This window comes from Vidua macroura, chromosome 27 (genome assembly GCF_024509145.1).
Source record: "Vidua macroura isolate BioBank_ID:100142 chromosome 27, ASM2450914v1, whole genome shotgun sequence".
NCBI classification, from domain to species: domain Eukaryota; kingdom Metazoa; phylum Chordata; class Aves; order Passeriformes; family Viduidae; genus Vidua; species Vidua macroura.
The window spans coordinates 2,241,516-2,261,778 of record NC_071597.1 but is presented as its reverse complement, the minus strand read 5'-3'; the positions used below and the strand labels follow the sequence as shown (position 1 = coordinate 2,261,778).

At 63.0% G+C, this 20,263-nt stretch overlaps 1 protein-coding gene across 2 annotated transcripts; it reads right to left on the bottom strand.

Moving 5' to 3' along the window:
* Nucleotides 1-7,427: 7,427 nt before the first annotated feature.
* Nucleotides 7,428-12,611, bottom strand: PHB1 (prohibitin 1). Of its 2 annotated transcripts, none has more exons than XM_053999808.1 (7): nucleotides 12,594-12,611; nucleotides 12,090-12,215; nucleotides 11,643-11,804; nucleotides 10,331-10,473; nucleotides 9,096-9,212; nucleotides 8,409-8,504; nucleotides 7,428-7,806 (listed from the first exon to the last, which is right to left on the bottom strand). In XM_053999808.1, exons 2-7 carry the CDS (start codon nucleotides 12,175-12,177, stop codon nucleotides 7,594-7,596), a joined length of 819 nt encoding a protein of 272 aa, XP_053855783.1. In that variant the 5' UTR covers nucleotides 12,178-12,215; nucleotides 12,594-12,611; the 3' UTR covers nucleotides 7,428-7,593. The 2 variants fall into 2 exon arrangements, with proteins under 2 accessions (XP_053855783.1, XP_053855782.1); XM_053999807.1 differs by having other exon boundaries at nucleotides 12,570-12,608.
* Nucleotides 12,612-20,263: the final 7,652 nt, after the last annotated feature.

The window sequence follows — 20,263 nt, the reverse complement described above, 5'->3', positions numbered from 1 at the left end:
GCGGGGGCGCGCGCGCGCGGGGTTCGGTGAGGCGGGTGGGGGGGCGGTGGGGAAGGACGTCGGGGGCGCGCCCCGTGCCCGGAGCGGGAGCGCGCACGCGGTTGGGTGAGGGGGGGGGGGGCGCGGAGGGAAGGGCAGGCGGGGGAGCGCGCCCGCGCGGCGGGAGCGCGCGCGGGCCGAGGCCGCGGTTGCAGGGAGGGGAGTGGGGGGGGGGGGGGGACTCGGTGAGTGTGTGAGTGCGCGTGTGCGGGAGCGCGCCCGCGCGCGGAGGCGGGGAGGGAGCAGACCGTGCTGTGGAGGGGGAAAAAAAAATAAAAAAATAATTAAAAAAAAAAAAAAACAAACAAAAAAAACCACCCCGGTAGGACAGGCCGAGGGCAGCGGGGACGGCAGGTGCGCGGGAGCGCGCGCGGCTGGCGGGCTGGGGGGGGTGACACGCACAGAGTGGGGGTGGGGGGGGCGGCGCGGGAGCGCGCACGGGTAGAAGCGGGGCACGCGGGCGGGGGAGGGAGGGAGGCGGCGCCGCGCGCATGCGCGGCCGGGGGCCGTTCCCGCGCGCCCGCCCCTTTCCCGCCGCTGCTTCACCTGAGGCGGCGGCGCGCAGGTGAGGCCGGGGGGGGGGGGATGCGCATGCGCGGGGACAGCCAGCGGGCTCGTTACCCCCGCGCCGCTAATTAGCGACCGTGCCCTAATTAGCGCCGGCGGGTGATGGCGGGGTGCGGGGGTGAGGCTGTTGCGCGAGGGGGCTGATGGAGCGGGGCGGCGCCTCGGCTCCCCCTCAGCCCGTCGCTCCGCGCGGGTAATTAGCGAGCCCGCCGTAATTAGCGCAGCCAGGTGAGGCGGGCCGGCCGTGGCCGAGCCCTCACGGAGCCCTCAGGGCTGGCGGGGATGGCTCCCCCCGTCGGAGCTGCCCCTCGGGCCCGGGCCAGGCCCTGAGGCGCTGCGCAGGAACCGGAGCCAAACCCGCTCGCTCAACCCTTCCCCTGCCCTTAAAACACTAATAACCGCTTAACTCCAGCCTGCGGTTTGGCGATTGCAGCCTGGCGAGCGCGGGCGGTGCGGCAAGCAGCAGCACCTGTGGCAGGTAGCTGCGGCTCCCGGGGGGCGCGGGGCTGCCCCTCGCCTTCCGCGGGTGCCAGCCGCCCCGGGAAGCTGCCGAGCCCCGGCCGCGGCCCCAGGACCGCTGCTGGGGCTGTGCAGGAGGGGGACGGCGCTGCTGCGGTTTGGGTTTGGCAGCCGTGGAGGAATTGGTGAGAGCAGCAGGAGCCGAGAGGGGGAAAGGCACCAAGGGCACCCCTGGGCAGCGCTGCTCTTTCCCCGAGGATTTCAGGGCTGCTCTCAGCTTTGTGTTCCTCTCCTGAATCCTTCAGTCCGCGATCTCCACCTGTGCTTTGCTTCCTCACCTGCAAATTCCCCCCCGCGGCGTTTGAGATTCTGCCAAAATATCTCAAGGGCACCCTTGGGCAGTGCTGCTCCTTCCCCGAGGACTTCAGGGCTGCTCTCAGCTTTGTGTTCCTCTCCTGAATCCTTCAGTCCACGATCTCCACCTGTGCTTTGCTTCCTCACCTGGGGCAGCAGGGATGCCCCACGGTGTTTGAGATTCTGCCAAAATATCTCAAGGGCACCCCTGGGCAGCACTGCTCCTTCCCCGAGGACTTCAGGGCTGCTCTCACTCAGCTTTGTGTTCCTCTCCTGAATCCTTCAGTCCATGATCTCCACCTGTGCTTTGCTTCCTCACCTGCACTCCCCGCGGCGGAGGGCACTGGGTTTGAGATTCTGCCAAAAACGTCTCGGGCGCCCCCGGAGTCGCAAATGCCAAATTCCAGAGGGGTTTGACTTGCTCTGGGATTGCTGAGCACAAACCCCAGACCTGAGCTGCCCGCGCTCGCAGGGGCGAAGCTCAGGACGGAGTTAGAAGGGCAGGGCGGGCTGGGGAAGCCCCGGGCCGGGATCAGAACAATGCTCCCCGTGTTCCTCCGTGTTCCTCCTGCCCCAGAGCTGCTCCTGGAGCAGGAGGGGACGCGCTGACCCAGCCCCGGGGCAGCTGGTGCTGCCTGAAAGGCTCAGCTCGGGGTGCCTGGGCACGGCTCCGGCTCAGCCCGGCGCCCCCGGGCAGTGCAGCTCCCGGGCGACCCTCGGGGACAGCGTGTCGGGCCGGGAGCTGCTGCTGCTGCTGCGGGGCTCTGCGTGGGTGTGGTAGTGTTCTGGTTTGAAAGCAAGCCCAGTGAGAGACTCCAAGTCAGAAATACAGTTTATTGGGGAAAGGGAAAACAAAAGACAAAAATACACGCAATGATAGAAAAGGAAGACCACTGGCAAAGTCAGGATACAACCTGACACCCCTTTGGCCAGCGTGCTGGTAGCAGTCCAAATTGGACTGGCAGATGTGGTTGCTGTGTCTTCTTGGAGACCTGTGGAAAGGCTGCCTTTCTGTCTAGAAACCCCTGGATTTATCCAGGTGGGAATGCCTAGCTTCTCCCCCTGCGCGGAGCATCTCACAGTGGGCTGATGTTATTTTGAGTCGCAAGGTGTGTTCTCAATCACCTGTTAAACAGAGCTGGCTCCTGGAGCGTGTTATCTCTGACATTGATGGGCTTATTAACAGGAGATAAGGAAAACTGCCCAGATGCAGCTGCTCCTCGGATGGTGATAGGAAACACCTTGGTGCTCAGTGTTGGACAGGTAGATAAAGACAAGCAAACAAAAAATTTCAAGGTGTAACAGCAAGCGAGACCCTTCCCCCCCTCATCCTGCGATACGTAATCAATCACCCCAAAAACACAAAAACATGTAGCCCCTCCTAACACCAGTAGTCCTCCACTCCCTACTAACCCTAGCCAAACCCACCGCCCCCCTTTTTAACATAATAAACCCCCTTAACTATTTAACCACAGAGAATAAAGTAATGAACGCCATTTTAACCATCCACCACACTTGTGTCTGTGCATATCAGTAGCCCGAGTAACCCGGGCGAGGCCGGGTTACCGTGCTGTTCTTAAAGCCAAGTCGCCTGCCTTCTCAGCAGAAGGCAACAGGTGAGGATGTGCTGGAATTCCCTGCCTTGGAGAGGGAGGGAAAAAGAGTTTTGGGGATTTTTTTTTGTTGTTGTTGTTGTCGTTCCTTGGAAGGTGAATAAAATTTCTCCTTCCCCAGTAAAGAAGAGCCCTCGGTGCTGCTCAAGGATCCTGGGAAGGGAAACTGAGGCACAGGCGGTGCTGGCACCTCCAGCTCTGCAGCCCAGCCGGGCTCCAGGTTTGTCCTGCAGATCTGCTGCTCAGGACGCCCTGGAGCAGCGGGAGAGGAAGCAGAAGGGGAACAAAGGGATTTTCCTGCTGGATTCTGCCACAGGAAGCCCTGGGAGCCGCCACGGAGCTTTGAGGCCGTGTGGCTGCAGAGGAGAAGCTCCAGCAGAGGAAATTCCTGTTCCCTTTCCCAGTCCAAAGGCACAATTAAAGATTAATTGCCTCCAACCGGCAGAGCTCACAGCCAGCAGCATCTCCTGGTGCTGGGACTGGGGAGCGCTGCCAGCTCCGTGTGGGGCTGCTCCTTCTCTTGGGGCAGCCTCTGCACGAGAAACACAGAAAAATTAAAAAATTAAATTCCAAAAACTCCAAAACATTAAATTCCCCTTTGGTTAGCCCTAGCTTTGTGCCTTTTTTTTTTTTTTTTTGCCTTTTTAAGTTAAGCACTCTACAGATTCCTCACGGGGAAGTTCTGAAGTTCGTGCTGGGGCAATCATTAAATAAAAACGTCGCCACAGCAGGTGCTGGACGTTTCTGTGCCTGTGGAAAAGGACAGCTCTGCTCACATCAGCGTCACAGGAGTGCAGGATGGGTCCTTGGCTGCTGGGGAACAAACTGGTTTAACTGGAGTCCTTTGGCTGCCCATCTCCCAGCCTGACCCGGGACATGATTCCCGCTCTTTCCCACGTTATTCCTGCTCTTTCCCACGTTATTCCTGCTCTTTCCCACGTTATTCCCGCTCTTTCCCACGTTATTCCCGCTCTTTCCCACATGATTCCTGCTCTTTCCCACGTTATTCCTGCTCTTTCCCACGTTATTCCTGCTCCCCTTCCCCTCTGTTTTTTCCCAGGACATTTTCTGCTGGATCCCCTCGGGTATAAACAGCACAAAGGAAACTCTTCCCCATCCCCTGCTCTCCCCGAGCTGCCAGCTGGCTCCAGGGCAGGAATTATCCCGGGTTTGGGCCCTGCCCCACCTGGGGGATGATTCCAGCTGGCTCCAGGGCAGGAATTATCCCGGGTTTGGGCCCTGCCCCACCTGGGGGATGATTCCAGCTGGCTCCAGGGCAGGAATTATCCCGGGTTTGGGCCCTGCCCCACCTGGGGGATGATTCCAGCTGGCTCCAGGGCAGGAATTATCCCGGGTTTGGGCCCTGCCCCACCTGGGGCAGCTCCTGGCCCGTTCCAGGGCCCAGCAGACCCTGGCTGCCCCAGGTGCTGCCCCAGGTGCTGCCCAGGTGCTGCCCCAGGTGCTGCCCCAGGTGCTGCCCAGGTGCTGCCCAGGTGCTGCCCAGGTGCTGCCCCAGGTGCTCCCGGCCGTGTCCCCTCACCCCGGGCGGGCTGTCTGTCGCTGAGCAGGGCTCAGGGGAGGCTGAGCATGGAGATAAATCGGCAGTTTCAGTTTCCCGTTTGTTTTTGGGGAACAAAAAGCCCGGCCCGGCTGCTGCAGAGCTCCCGGCCACCAGCAAGGAAGGAAAAAGGGAGGGAAAAGTCTCCCAGGAAGCCAAAACCAGTCTGTGCTGCCATTAACCACCAAAACCACAGCGCTGCAGATGAACGGCTGCCGAGCCCTTCCCTCCAGCGCGGATTAATCAGGACCCGAAGGCTCAGAGCTCTTTTCTAACACCCTGAAGCCATTGCCCGGCGTTCCCGGGGCTGCTGAGGGAACCTGGGGCAGGTGGGGAAGGAACAGAGCTCGGGGGGTCCTGAGGGACTCAGGTGAACCTCGGGCAGGTGGGGAAGGAGCAGAGCTCGGGGGGTCCTGAGGGAACCTGGGGCAGGTGGGGAAGGAACAGAACTCGGGGGGTCCTGGGGTTCCTGAGGGACTCAGGTGAACCTCGGGCAGGTGGGGAAGGAGCAGAGCTCAGGGGTCCCTGAGGGACTCAGGTGAACCTTGGAGGTTCCTGAGGGTACCTCGTGTAGGTGAGGAAGGAAAAGAGCTTGGGGGGTCCTGAGGGACTCAGGTGAAGCTCAGGCAGGTGGGGAAGGAGCAGAGCTCAGGTGGTCCTGGGGTTCCTGAGGGACTCAGGTGAACCTTGGCGGTTCCTGAGGGAACCTGGGGCAGGTGGGGAAGGAGCAGAGCTCGGGGGGTCCTGAGGGACTCAGGTAAACCTTGGACAGGTAGGGAAGAAGCAGAGCTCGGGGGGTCCTGGGGTTCCTGAGGGACTCAGGTGAACCTTGGAGGTTTCTGAGGGAACCTCGGGTAGGTGAGGAAGGAAAAGAGCTTGGGGGGTCCTGAGGGACTCAGGTGAAGCTCAGGGTTCCTGAGGGAACCTGGGGCAGGTGGGGAAGGAGCAGAGCTCGGGGGGTCCTGGGGTTCCTGAGGATCTCAGGTGAACCTCGGGGGTTCCTGAGGGAACCTGGGGCAGGTGGGGAAGGAGCAGAGCTCAGAGGGTCCTGAGGGACTCAGGTGAAGCTCAGGGGTTCCTGAGGGAACCTGGGGCAGGTGGGGAAGGAGCAGAGCTCAGGGGCTGCAGGGCTGGGAGCAGGCTCAGGGCAAACCAGGATTTGCAGCTTTTGGGGCACTGGAGCAGTGAAAACCCCCGGGGGATGATTCTGGGAGCTGCAAGGGGCAGCAGGGACTCCTGCAGCAGGGACTCCTGCAGCAGCTCGGGCAGCTCCTGCGCTTCTCCTTTCCCCACCTGGACGCTCTGTTTGTCCCTGTGCACCTCCTGGCCTGGGCAGGGTGACCTCGGGGCTCGGGGACACCGCTGGGCACCGCGGGCCGCCCCGGGCAGAGTCGCTGCTGCCACCCGGTGGGAACCAGCCCGGCCTTCCTCCTCCTCCTCCTCCTGCTCTGATGTCCTGCATGGGGAAAAGGGCGGGGAGGAAAAAATGGGGGAAAAAGGGGGGAAAAAGGGGAGGGGGAAAGGGAAAAAAAGGGGGGAAAAGGGGGGAAAAAAGGGGGGGAAAGGGGGGAAAAAAGGGGGGAAAAAGGGGGGAAAGGAACCCCTGGAAACGGGCACCTCTGGAAAAGATGAGAAAAGGGAGGAAAAAGGGAACCCCTGGAAAAGGGCACCTCCTCCCATGGCTGCTGTGACGGTGAGCAGCAAAGCTGCCCCTCCATCTCTCCCTGCAGAACCATTTTGGTGCTAAACAGGACAGTTTGTTGGAGAATCATTGAATATTGGGGTTGGAAGGGACCTCTGGAAGTGCTGGAGTCCTGGGCAGGGTGGCTGGGAAAGCCCCAACAGCGAGACACCCCTACGTGGTTACAGCAACTCAGGCTCACGCACCAGGCTCTGTCGGGATCGATCCCTCTTTGCCAAGACTTTTCCCAGCCCAGCCCTCACTCCTCCTGAGACAGCAGCACGAAAACAAAGCAAGGAGCCACGGTGCCAGCCTTGGGGCTGTGACATTTATTGAAGGCTGGTTACACAATCTCGCCCTGCTCACAACTGCCCTGGGGAAAAACAGCAGGGATGGCACAGGGGATTTCTGCCCCTGAAGCAGCGAGGGGCTGGCACAGGAGCCACGGGGCAGGACAGGGAGGGCTCAGGGGAAGGAGAGGAGAGCCCCAGTCCCAGAAGGGTTTCCTGCACAGAGCCAGAGGAAATCTCTGCTCCTCTCACCCTCACAGAGCCCCTGCCCTGAGCTGAGATGTCCCCAGGCTCTCAGGTGACACCTGGAGAGGTCTGGCGTGGCCGAGGGCCCTGAGGTGTCCCCAGGCTCTCAGGTGACACCTGCAAGGTCTGGCATGGCTGAGGGCCCTGAGCTGAGATGTCCCCAAGCTCTCAGGTGACACCTGGAGAGGTCTGGCGTGGCTGAGGGCCTTGAGCTGAGGTGTCCCTGCCCTGAGCTGAGGTGTCCCCAGGCTCTCAGGTGACACCTGCAAGGTCTGGCATGGCTGAGGGCCCTGAGCTGAGATGTCCCCAAGCTCTCAGGTGACACCTGGAAGGTCTGGCATGGCTGAGGACCCTGAGCTGAGATGTCCCAGTGCAGGGCTGCAGGTGGGGACAGCCCCAGCCGGCCTGAAGGCTCTGAGGCAGCTCTGAGCCCTGATGGACACAGCGCCCATGGCCAGGGACTCACCCGGGCTCCATCCCAGGAAAACCCTGCTCCTGCTGCTCCAACTGCGCGGAGAGGGGCAATTCCCAAACCTCGCTTTCTGAATTCCCAAATTTTCCTGAACTCCCAAATTCAGCGTCGCTGAAGGCCGCACAGGGGAGGAACCGCAGGCCCGGTGTCGCGAGCGCTCGCTTTTATTTGATTACCCATCCGCAAAAAAACAAAAAGAAAAAAATAAATCCCTCCAAATTTCCAAATTTCCGCTTCCTCCGCGAGGAAATTACAATGATTTTTTTTTTGTTGTTTTGGTTTTTTTTGGTGTTTCTGTGGCAGGGCTGGCTGGCTCACTGGGGCAGCTGCAGCAGCACGGACTGTCCCGAGGGCAGGTAGGTGATGTTGCGGGAGCGCGAGAGCTGGTACGCGATGTCCTCGGCCGCCTCCAGCTTGCGCAGCTCGATCAGCCCGTCGCCCGCCGTGGCCAGCGAGTTGGCAATCAGCTCCGCCGCCTTGGAGTCGCCCTCCGCGGAGATCACGGCCGCCTTCTTCTGCTGCTCGGCCTGCGGGAGAGCGGGGGAGACGGGAGTGGACAGACGGACGGACGGACGGAGCCGCGCCGCCCCGCGGGGCGTCCCCCAGCCAGGGCCAGGTGAAAGGGTTTTGGTTTAGGGTGGTGCTCTTTAAACTGGGCTGCTGAACTGTGGGATAAAAAAATAACCCGTTTGCCTACTGTGGGAAAAGGGAAAAAAAAAAGGCAATTTGGAGCTGAATTTTGGTGGGTTTCGGCCTGTCCGTCCCACCCGGAGACCCCCAGTGTTTGGCAGCTCCCTGGGGATGCTCCCAAAGCCAGAGGTGTGCAGTCAGCTGAAAGGGGAGCTGGCACAAGAGATGAAAGCCCCACTCTGCTGCTGGAGACCCCCGGAGATGATCCAGAGTGGATCCAAGCAGGGAAGGGCCAGGAGCAGACAGTGATGGGCACGGCTGCAATCAGCGCTGTGGGGCGGAAGGAGGAGCCTTCTCCAGCCGGGTTCACGTTGGATATTGGGGAAAACATTTCTGATCGGTGCTCCAGGAAGGCTGGCACAGGATATCCAAGGAAAAAACCCTTGGAGAGGGAAGGAGAGAGCAGAGCAATCCCAAACCCCCCGGAAGGAGCAGGTACCTTCTCCACGATGAACCTGGCCCGCTCTGCCTCCTGCTGCGCCACCTGCTTCATCTCCACCGCCTCCGTGAACTCCTTGCCGAAGGTCAGGTGGGTCTGGGGGCACAAAGCAAACCAGGTCACAGCGGGGACAGCTGCCAGCAGCTCTGCTGCCGCGGTGACACCGCCATGGGACAGACAGAAACCGGGATGGCTGAAAGAAACCCCACACCCGAGCGCAGGGCAAAGCTCCAGACACAAAGTGTCCAAACTCCCCTTGGGCAGAAACAAAGTCACCTTCTGCAGAGGCTTCCTGCCCGGCCCTGTGCTGCCAGCAGGATAAATTTTATTTCTACAGGGAGCCGGGAGGGCAGAGCTCCTTCCTTGGGTATCTTAGCAGAGGAACCAGCGGGAATTTTCTGCTGTCCCAGGGGGAATTTTCTGCTGTCCCAGGGGGAATTTTCCCTCCTGGTGCTTCCAGGGGTGCCTGTGGAGCTGCAGCCCCATCCCAAAGCACCTGCAGCCCAATCCACCCCCCTCAGCAGCTCCCGTGGGGCTACAAAACCCCGGCACAGGCAGGGCTGAGGCCACCAAGGGCTGCCCAAGGTCACGGGGGGCAGCAGCAGAGCCGTGACCACGCTGCCCTCCCAAACACGGACACGCGTGTCCGAGCGTCCGGCCGGCCCCGGGGGGACAGGCGGGGCTCACCAAGGACACGTCGTCCAGGATGAGGCCGAAGGTGGCCGCTCGCTCGGTGAGGTCCTCGCTGACCTGCCTGGACACCAGCTCCCGCTGCGTGATCAGCTCGCCGGCGTCAAAGCGGGCCTGCAGCGCGGGGAACGGGAGGGAAAGGGAGGGATAAAAAACAACCCGTTTGCCTACTGTGGGAAAAGGGGAAAAAAACGGCAATTTGGAGCTGAATTTTGGTGGGTTTCGGCCTGTCCGTCCCACCCGGAGACCCCCAGTGTTTGGCAGCTCCCTGGGGATGCTCCCAAAGCCAGAGGTGTGCAGTCAGCTGAAAGGGGAGCTGGCACAAGAGATGAAAGCCCCACTCTGCTGCTGGAGACCCCCGGAGATGATCCAGAGTGGATCCAAGCAGGGAAGGGCCAGGAGCAGACAGGGACAGGCACCCCTGGGAACAGGATGGAACGGGAGGGAAACTGCTGGGAATGGGATGGAATAGGACAGACATCACTAGGAACAGGAACAGGCACCCCTGGTAACAGGATGGAATGGGAGGGACACTGCTGGGAATGGGATGGAATGGGAGAGAACGGGAGGGACAGTCTGGGAACAGGATGGAATGGGAGGGAATGGGATGGACAATGCTGGGAATGGGATGGAACGGGAGGGACAATGGTGGGAATGGGATGGAATAAGACAGACATCACTAGGAACAGGACAGGCACCCCTGAGAACAGGATGGAACGGCATGGACACCACTGGGAACGGGATGGAATGGGATAGGCACTGCTGGGAACGGGATGGAACAGGACAGAATGGGATGGACACTGCTGGGAGTGGGATGGACATCCCTGGGAACGGGATGGAATGGGATGGACGCTGCTGGGAGCAGGATGGAATGGTATGGACACTGCTGGGAATGGCATGGAATGGGATGGACACCCCTGGGAATGGGATGGAATGGGATGGACGCTGCTGGGAATGGCATGGAATGGGATGGAATGGGATGGAATGGGATGGACACCACTGGGAACAGGCAGGGACCAGGCCCAGCCCCAGGCTGCACCAGCCAGGACAGCAGCAGGAATGTCCCCACAGAAAGGGGCTCCCAGGGAGGTTTGCAGTCCCCACCCCCGGAACCGACCGAGGCCAGGCCGGATGGGGCTGGGGAGCCCGCGGCAGGGCTGGAGCTGCACGAGCTTCCAGGCACCTCCCCACCCAAAGCAGGCTGGAATTCCGCGATCCCAGGGCGCGCTCACCACCACGGACTTGAGGATCTCGGTGGTGATGGAGGGCAGCACGCGCTCATCGTAGTCCTCGCCGATGCTGGTGAAGATGCGCGGCAGCTGCGCCGTCACGGGCCGGAACAGGATCCGCAGCGTGATGTTCACGTTCTGCAGGTCTGGGGAGCAGCACCCGCCTCAGGGAGCTGCCCCGAGCTCCCCGGGCTGCTGCAGGAGCAGGGACCAGCTGCCCAGTGAAACGCCCGGCTCCGCTTTGCCAGGAAAAATGAGTTGGTTTCGCTGCCCTGCTCCCCTCTGGGGTCCCGCTCTGCGCTGCTGTAGGGGGAGAATTCCATCCCCAGCCGTGTCACCTGGCCCAGGTGAGCTCCCTCCCATCCCCACCGGTGTCACTTGCCCCAGGTGAGCTCCAGAGGCCCCTCCCATCCCCAGCTGCTCAGGATTCAGTGGTTCACGGCCCCAGAGGAAGAGCTCTTCAGTTAAAGACATCAAACCCTTCCCGTGTCACACTGGCATCCCCAGAGGCCCCTCCCAGCCCCAAATATTTGGGACCGAAGGAAGAGATCCCCAAGCTGCTCTTCAGCAAAGACACCAAACCACTCCTGGCTGCCCCAGGAGCAGCTGGGGCTGGACCCAGCCGAGGCAGGGTCACCTGCACCAGGTGGCACAAGTGGGCTTGGGGCCTGTGGGCCCACAGAGGGACACTGCAGCCCATTCCTGGTCACTCCAGGCCCTTCCTGGTCACTCCAGGCCACTCCTGGTCACCCCAGGCCCCTCCTGGTCACTCCAGGCCCTTCCTGGTCACTCCAGGCCACTCCTGGTCACCCCAGGCCCTTCCTGGTCACTCCAGGCCCTTCCTGGTCACCCCAGGCCACTCCTGGTCACTCAAAGCCCTTCCTGGTCACTCCAGGCCACTCCTGGTCACCCCAGTCCCTTCCTGGTCACCCCAGGCCCTTCCTGGTCACTCCAGGCTGTTCCTGGTCACCCCAGGCCCTTCCTGGTCACTCCAGGCCCTTCCTGGTCACTCCAGGCCCTTCCTGGTCACTCCAGGCCACTCCTGGTCACCCCAGGCCCTTCCTGGTCACTCCAGGCCCTTCCTGGTCACCCCAGGCCACTCCTGGTCACCCCAGGCCACTCCTGGTCACCCCAGGCCCTTCCTGGTCACCCCAGGCCACTCCTGGTCACCCCAGGCCCTTCCTGGTCACCTGTCCCCGTGCTCGGTCACCCTTACCTCACGCTGGGGCAGACCTCGCTCAGTTCCTGGCCTTTAGGACCACAACTCCAGGTGCAGGAGGACAAACCCGAGCCCCCCGGCCGCCCCCAGACCCACCTTTGCTGCCGGTGATGACGGGGACGTTGCGGGGCCGCGAGCGGCAGTCGAAGATGATGGGCTTCTGCACCCAGGGGATGAGGAAGTGCGTCCCCTCGCCCACCACCACGTCCTGCACGCCTCGGAAGCGGTCGAAGATCACGGCTCTGTGCCCCGCGTCCACTGCCGAGGGGAAGAGCCGCCTTAATTGGAGCCTTAATTGGAGCCTTAATTAGCAGCGCGGCGGGCAATGGACGGCGCCGTTCACCCAGCGAGCCCAGAGGAGCTGCGGGTGGAGCCCCAGGGCCCACCGGCGTGCTCCTCACGGAGCAGCTCCGTGCCTTTCCGAGGAAGGTGCCCGTGGCACTGCAAGGCCTCAGCCCGTTTTAATTTGGGCGATAAAATCGCCGAGATTCGGACAGAAACGCAAAGCCAAGCGGCCGGCGGCGCCCAGCCCGCCCCACTCACCGTTGTAAAGAGCGGAGTTCACAACTCCCCCCGCCACGGCCAAGCCCAGGCCGAGCTTCCCGATGCTCTCGAACACCTTCGCCGCCATCTCAGCGCTCCAGCCGCAGCCCCCGCTCCAGAGCCCGCCTGCAAATCCCCGCCGCGCACACCGCACACCGCTCACCGGGAGCGGCCGGCGGCAGCTGCGAGCCCTGCCCGGAGCCCCCCGAGCGCCCCGGGCAGCATCGCCCTGCCCCACAAACACCCCGGCCCCGGGGGTCCCCCCCCAGCCCCGGGGGTCTCCCTCCCGTCACCCTCCCCCCGGGGCTCGGCCCCGCTCTCCCCGTGCCCCCCACCCAGGCCTCCCTCACGGCCAGCCCCCGCCCCGGGCCTCCCCCTGCCCGCTCGCCCCCCAGCACCGCAGGGGCCAAGGCCTCGCTGTCCCCACGCTGCCCGCCCGCCTCAGGGCTCGGCCCGCTCCCCCCGGTTGCCCGGACCCACCGCCGCTCCCGCCGCGCCGCTGACCTCCACATGAATCCGCGGCCGCCCCCCCCTCCCCAGCGCGCCTGTGCGCCGCGCCAAGACGCGCGCTCCTCATTGGCCCGCGCCCCCCGTGGCTCTCTGGGATATGTAGTCCTCGGCTGCCGTGCCCGCTGCCGGCCGGCCTATAGGTTCCGGCGTACCCCGCGGCGGCCCGCTGGCTGAGCAAGGCCGCGCGCTATTGGCTGGGGCGGCGCGCTGCGCGCTAGGCCTCTTGGGAGATGTAGTCCTGGCGGGGGGAGGCACGCGGGGGGCTTGCGGGGACAAGGGACATGCGGGGGACACGGGCGGGGGCAGCACTGCCCGCTCCCAGAACAGCTGGGAAGGGACCTCCGAAGGTCACCCAGGCAGGGTCACCTGCCCAGGCAGGGTCACCTGGAGCAGGTGACACGGCGAGGTTGGAGTGTCCCCAAGCCCTTCCTGGTCACCTGTCCCGGCCACCCTCCAGGGACAGCGCTCTCCCTCCTGCTGTCCTGAGGCGGGACTTGTGGTTCATCTCTGGCCATTGCTCCTCGTCCTGGCACCGCCGAGCAGAGTCTGACACCTCCTGGAGGTATTTCCATGCTTTGGTGGGATCCCTTTCCCAAAATGAGGGATTTCCACGGATATCTGAGATATTTCCATGCATTGGTGGGAATCCCTCCAGTCACAGATTCCCGTGGATATCTGAGGTATTCCCGTGGATATTTGAGCTATTTCCATGGATATCTGAGGTTATTTTCATGCATTGACGGGATCCCCTCTCCAGTGACAGACTTCTATGGATATTTCACATATTTCCATAGAAATGTGGGATATTCCCGCTCTCAGCCTTCCCTCCTCCAGTCTAACCAGGCCCAGCCCCCTCTCTCTCCTCACCCGGGGTGCTCCAGACCCCAAATCATTTCTGCGGCCTCCCTCGGGCCCTTCCCAGCAGCTCCCTGTCTTTCCTGAGCCGTGGACGCCGGGATTTAATGTCCCTCCCTTGTCCCTGGAGCCGCAGTTCCCCTGCGGACCGCGGGGACGTTCCCGGTCCGTGTCCCCTCCTGTCCCCGCCTGTCCCCGGAGCCGCTAGAGGGAAGCAGCGCTCTCCCTTTGGCTCCGGGAATCCCGAAAAACGGGGAAAAAAGAGGAAAAAAAAAACCCCACCGCACCCCCGCGCCCGCGGCGGGTTCCGCTCCCCGCTGACCCCGCTGGATCCGACAGGGTAAATCCCATTAAATCTGGGATTTATGGGTCGGGATTTGCAGCATCCTCGCTCGTGCCGGGTTCATGTTGCTCATTCCCGTTCCCATTCCCAATGCCATTCCTTTTCCCACTCCCGTTCCCGTTCCCATGTGGGAGGAGCTCTCCCCATTCCCATTCCCCATTCCCCATTCCCAATTCCTGTTCCCATTCCTATTCCTGTTCCCATTCCTATTCCTGTTCCCATGTGGGATGAGCTCTCCCCGTTCCCATCCCCATTCCCATTCCATTCCCATTCCCGTTCCCATTCCCATTCCCGTTCCCATTCCTGTTCCCATTCCCGTTCCCATTCCCATCCCCATTCCCATCCCCATTCCCATTCCCGTTTCCATTCCCGTTCCCGTTTCCATTCCCATTCCCGTTCCCATTCCCATCCCCATTCCCATCCCCATTCCCATCCCCATTCCCATTCCCGTTCGCATTCCCGTTCCCGTTCCCGTTCCCATTCCCGTTCCCACGCGGGATGAGCTCTCCCCGTTCCCACAGACAGGGACGAAGCCTCGTGCCCGTGGCCGCTGCTGGTCCCGGGCCGGTTTTTGGGATGGGAGCAGCGGGATCGGCAGCGGGAGCAGAAAGGGCCCCTTGTGGGGTCCCTTTGTGGGGTCCCTTTGTGGGGACCCCGGTCACGGGGGTCACGGTGACACGGGCTGGCCTCACCGGGGGGACCCCCGAGTGTCCCCCGCACCCCCCGAGCTGTCCCGGCCCCGCGGGGTGGGGATGTGGGGTCCGGGATGGTGTCAGGGGCTGAGGCACCCCGGGAAGGGCTGGGGGAGCCACGGAGGGCCCCAAAACTGAGCTGGGAGCCCGTTCTTGGGACTGCACCCCAAAACTGAGCTGGGAGCGCGTTCTTGGGGTTGCACCCCAAAACTGAGCTGGGAGCGCGTTCTTGGGACTGCACCCCAAAATTGAGCTGGGAGCGCGTTCTTGGGAAATGGCTGTGGGATTGCACCCCAAAATTGAGTTGGAACCCCGTTATTGGAGTTGGCTGTGGGATTGCGCCCCAAAATTGAGTTGGAACCCCGTTATTGGAGTTGGCTGTGGGATTGCGCCCCAAAATTGAGCTGGGAGCGCATTCTTGGGGGATAGCTGTGGGATTGCACCCCAAAATTGAGCTGACACACCAGTGGCACTGATGGCTGTGGAACTGCACCCCAAAACAGCGCCGGAACCCCGTTATTGGGTGGTGGCAGCAGAACCGCGCCCCAAAGCAGCGCTGGGCCCCTCCCCGGGCCCTCCCCGGGGCCGCGGTCCCGTTTTGGGGGACATTTCCTGGCGGGCGGCGCGGGCGGCTCAAGAAGGGCTCATTGTCCCCCCCCGGGCTGGGAACAAAGCGCCTCCTCTTCTCCACCCCCCGCTCCCGAAACTCCGCGGCACGAGAGGCGCCCGCCGAGCCCCGGGGCCGGGGGGGACCCGCGGGCATTCCGGGCCGCGGCCACGCCCGGGGGGGGTGGCGGGATTTGGGGTTTTCCACCCCAAATCCGGTGTGGGGCTGGCGCTGATCCCACTCCCACCCAGCCCGTCCTTAGGGGGGGTCCCAGCCCTTCCCGGGAGTCCCAGCCCTTCCCGGGAGTCCCAGCCCTTCCCGGGGGTCCCGACCCATCTTGGGGGTCCCAGCCCAGCCCTTTCCGGGGGTCCCAGCCTTTCCCGGGGGTCCCAGCCCAGCTCGGGGTTCCCAGCCCTTCCCGGGGGTCCCAGCCCTTCCGGGGGTCCTGACCCATCTTGGGGGTCCCAGCCCAGCCCTTCCCGGGGGTCCCAGCCCCTCCCGGGGGTCCAGCCCAGCCCTTCCCGGGGGTCTCAGCCCTTCCCGGGGGTCCCAGCCCTTCCCGGGGGTCCCAGCCCAGCCCGGGGGTCCCAGCCCTTCCCGGGGGTCTCAGCCCTTCCCGGGGGTCCCAGCCCTTCCCGGGGGTCCCAGCCCAGCCCGGGGGTCCCAGCCCAGCTCAGGGTTCCCGGTCCTTGTCGAGGGTCCCAGCCCTTCCCGGGGGTCCCAGCCCAGCCCGGGGGGTCCCGGCCCAGCCCCACACCCGGCACAAACCCGAATTAGGCTCAATAAGCGTTTAAATTAAATTAGTGAAACTGCATTAAAGCCCTGCGAGGACGCGGCTCGGAGTGGAAACGGCCTTAATGTGATTTCGGCCGAGTTCCCTGCCGCGATTTGCAAGTCAGAGAAATCGAATTAGGGCTGTTTGCATTCTGAACTCTGTCCACACGGCCCCGCAGTGCAGCTTAATTAATCTGCTTTAAAACCCAGCCTGCCTTCCGCTCAGACAGCTTCACCCGGCTCGCCCCGGGGAAGCCAAAAAATCCCCCCCGGGCGGGCACCGGGAGCCCCGGGCAGCCCAGATTTGGGGGTGGGGGGGGGATCGCGGAGGGTTTGGGGAGCAGCGGGATTGTCCCCGATGCCACCAGGGAGTGACCCGGGGCTGCAGCGCCGAGCGGAGCCCCCCCCGTGCCGCGGTGGGAACGGAACCGTCCCGTTCTGCCGGCCCGGGGTCCCCGCGGCCCGGTGGGCGCCAGGGCCGGGGCTTCTCGCTTCTCCCCGCTGGCTACCGGCCCTTAGCCGAGTTTTCCTCCGCCAGCCGGCACCGGCCGCGTTATCCGGCAAGGCTCCGGGAAGGCTCCGGGAAGGCTCCGCGGGCTGGGAATTGTCAGCTCCAAGGAAATCGGGGCAGGGCCAGGGAAAAGCGCAGCCCCCCCCAACCCTCACCCCAAACCCCGCAGCCCCTCCGGTTCCCACCTTTCCCCATCCTCCTCTTCCTCGGGCTCGCAGCGGATTTGCGGAGCGAAGGGGTCTGGGCACCAAAAGGCGATCCCAGGGGCTTGGGGACATTCCCGGAGCGCGGGGACAGCGCAGGAGGCGCCCGTGCCACCCTCCCCGCTGCCGCTGTCCCCGCGCAGGTAAAACGGCGTCCCCAGAAAGGGCTGCAATTAAAAGGGAGTTAATGACTTAATGAATCCTAACCCGATCCCCTGCATTAGCGCCTGAACCTCTGACCCTCCCCGGCCGCGCAGCTTTTCATTTTCTTCCGAACTGGGCTCGGGTTTAACGCCCTGGAGGGGGGAGAAAGCGGGGGCTGGGGGGCAGGGGCTGGAAAACCCGGCCTGGAAGGGGGGACCCCCAAAATCCTTCAAAATTCCCAAAAATTTCCCCATTCCTGCCCTCTCCAGGACAAGTCCTGCATTCCTGGGACAGATTCTGCCCTCCTCGGGGCAAATCCTGCCCTCCCCGGGTAAACCCTGCCCTCCTCGGGATAAATCCTGCTCTCCCCGGGACAAATCCTGCCCTCCCCGGGTAAATCCTGCCCTGTGCCGGACAAAGGCACTTCAGTGTGGCCTCCCCAGCTGCCCGTGGGGCCGGAGCCGCTTCCGCCGCCGGGGGGGCTCCGAGGGCCCCGGTGCCGCCGGTCCCGGCCGGGCTGAGCATCCCGGTGCGGCCGTTTCCAGGGATACTGCCCGGGGGTCAGCGAGAGGTCTGGGATGTTCCAGTCCCGCCGTAGCGCCCTTAATTGCTCATTTATTCCGTGCAATTAGTCCCAGGTGCTTGCGCACGGCCCGGTGACCCCGGCGGGTCCCTCCTCAGCCTCGGGATCCATCGGGCCCTGGCGAGGGGCGAGTGCGCGCTCAGCGCTGAGCCACGGTCACAGCGCGCCCCGGGACCTGTCCTGTCCCTGTCCCTGTCCCTGTCCTGTCCATGTCCCTGTCCCTGTGTCTGTCCCTGTCCCTGTCCTGTCCATGTCCCTGTCCCTGTCTCTGTCCCTGTCCCTGTCCTGTCCCTGTCCCTGTTCCTGTCCCTGTCCTGTCCCTGTCCCTGTCCCTGTCCCTGTCCCTGTCCCTGTCCTGTCCCTGTCCCTGTTCCTGTCCCTGTCCTGTCCCTGTCCCTGTCCCTGTCCTGTCCCTGTCCCTGTCCCTGTTCCTGTCCTGTCCCTGTCCCTGTTCCTGTCCCTGTCCTGTCCCTGTCCCTGTCCCTGTCCTGTCCCTGTCCCTGTCCCTGTCCCTGTCCCAATCCCTGTCCCTGTCCCAATCCCTGTCCCAGTCTCTGTCCCTGTCCCTGTTCCTGTCCCTGCTCATTCCCATGTGGGAGGGATGGGATGTGATGGGATGGAATAATGGAATGGGATCCATGGGATGGGATGGGATAATGGGATGGGATCCATGGGATGGGATGCACGGAATGGAATGGAATGGAATGGAATGGAATGGAATGGAATGGAATGGAATGGGATGGGATGGAATTGAATGGGATGGAATGGAATGGAATGGAATGGAATGGGATGGAATGGAATGGAATGGAATGGAATGGAATGGAATGGAATGGAATGGGATGGAATGGAATGGAATGGAATGGGATGGAATGGAATGGAATGGAATGGAATGGGATGAGATGGAATGGGATGGGATGGAATGGAATGGAATGGGATGGAATGGAATGGAATGGAATGGAATGGAATGGGATGGGATGGAATTGAATGGGATGGAATGGGATGAAATGGAATGGGATGGGATGGAATTGAATGGGATGGAATGGAATGGAATGGAATGGAATGGAATGGGATGGAATGGAATGGAATGGAATGGGATGAGATGGAATGGGATGGGATGGAATGGGATGGAATGGGATGGAATGGGATGGAATGGGATGGGATGGAATGGAATGGAATGGGATGGAATGGGATGGAATTGAATGGGATGGAATGGGATGGGGGACGCTGTAGCCCCCCCCCCAGGATGCGCAGCCCTTTGGGGCACAGAATCCGCCCGGAGCATCCCCAGGCCCTCAGGAATCCCTGGAAACGCCTCCCCCCCGTTTTCCTGGGTCTCGCAGGGGCAGCAGCGGCCGCCGGGGGGAACAATCCGGCGCTTTGTGGAGCGGGAGCCAGCCCGGGGTCACGGAGCCCCCGCCGCCTCCTGTGCCTCGGGCAGAGCCCCGGGGGGACGGGGGGGACGGCGCGGGGCCCCTCGGCTGGGAATGAGGGCAGGGAGGGACCGGGGGGCACAGATATCGGGGGGGTGACAGATATCGGGGGGTGACAGAGATATCGGGGGGTGACAGATATCGGGGGGTGACAGATATCGGGGGGTGACAGATATTGGGGGGTGACAGATATCGGGGGGTGACAGATAACGGGGGGTCACAGATATCGGGGGGTGACAGATAACGGGGGGTGACAGATATCGGGGGGTGACAGATATCGGGGGGTGACAGATAACGGGGGGTCACAGATATCGGGGGGTGACAGATAACGGGGGGTGACAGATATCGGGGGGTGACAGATATCGGGGGGTGACAGATATCGGGATCACAGATATGGGGGGGTCACAGTATGGGGGGGTCACAGATATGGGGGTGACAGATAACGGGGGGTGACAGACACTGGGGCATCACAGATATCGGGGTCACAGACATTGGGGGGTCAGAGATATCGGGGGGTGACAGACACTGGGGGGGTCACAGACACTGGGGGGGTCACAGACACTGGGGGATCACAGATATGGGGGTCACAGATATGGGGGTCACAGATATGGGGGTCACAGATATGGGGGTCACAGATAGCGGGGGGGGTCACAGACATCGGGGGTCACCCCTGGGGTGCTCCCATCCCCTGCTTTCCCCCCCCGCCCCCAGCAGCCCGGCCGGGTGGCCCTCGGGGGGGGTTCGGTGGCCCAAGGAGGATTCGCCAGCCCCAGGCCTGTCTGAGCCCCCCCAGCGCTTCCATTTCTCGGCTCTCACGTCTGCCAGGCCGGGGCCGTTCCGTGCCAAATGCGCCCGCAGCGCTCCCCAGGCGTCACTTCCCGCATGGCTCCGAACCAGCGCTGCCATTCCCTGGCATCGCAGCGGCCCAGACGGGACCTGTGCGCCGCCTGCCCCGGTTCCGGGGCGCGTTAATTGCCCGCGATTGATCCCCCCAAATTCCCCGCTGACTCCCATTAGGGCGGGCTGGCGGCTCCTGGGGAAGGGGCGGGACGGATCCAGCCGCGCTCGGAGCACGGGGAATCGAGGTGGGAAGAGGCGAAAAAGCCGCTTTTGGAGGCCGGGCTGCAGGAAGGGATCCCCCGGGGCAAAGTTTGTGTCACCCAAAAGCTGCCCTTGGCTGCGGGAAAACCCTTGGGAAAGCCAGCGGTCACTCTGAGGAGATGGAGCCCCGCACCTGAGCTGTCCCTGGGGAAAAGCAGCTCCCGGCACTTTTTTTTTGTTGTTTTTTTTTGGAAGGAGCTGCGGACGGCGCGGGGCATTCCCAGCCCCTTTGAAGCGGCTCCCGGGGTCAGCACTGGACGAGGCTTTTGCCCGGGAGGCAAAAATCCTTTCTGAGCCCTGGGAAAAGCCGGTTCAGGGACGCGGGGGAGCCCCCGGGCTGCCCCCCGAGCCCTCGGGCGGGGACGGCGCTGCCGCTGCACCGGGAATTGTCGGACCTGGCAGGTCCCGCTCCCTCCCCGCC

Excerpts from the sequence above, each read along its gene's own strand:
- PHB1 (XM_053999808.1), bottom strand. The coding sequence starts at position 12,177 with ATGGCGGCGAAGGTGTTCGAGAGCATCGGGAAGCTCGGCCTGGGCTTG. Across the intron at positions 9,213-10,330 it reads AGATCCTCAAGTCCGTGGTG|GCCCGCTTTGACGCCGGCGA; the intron begins GTGAGCGCGCCC and ends CCCGCGCTGCAG. Across the intron at positions 7,807-8,408 it reads CCAGGTTCATCGTGGAGAAG|GCCGAGCAGCAGAAGAAGGC; the intron begins GTACCTGCTCCT and ends GCTCTCCCGCAG.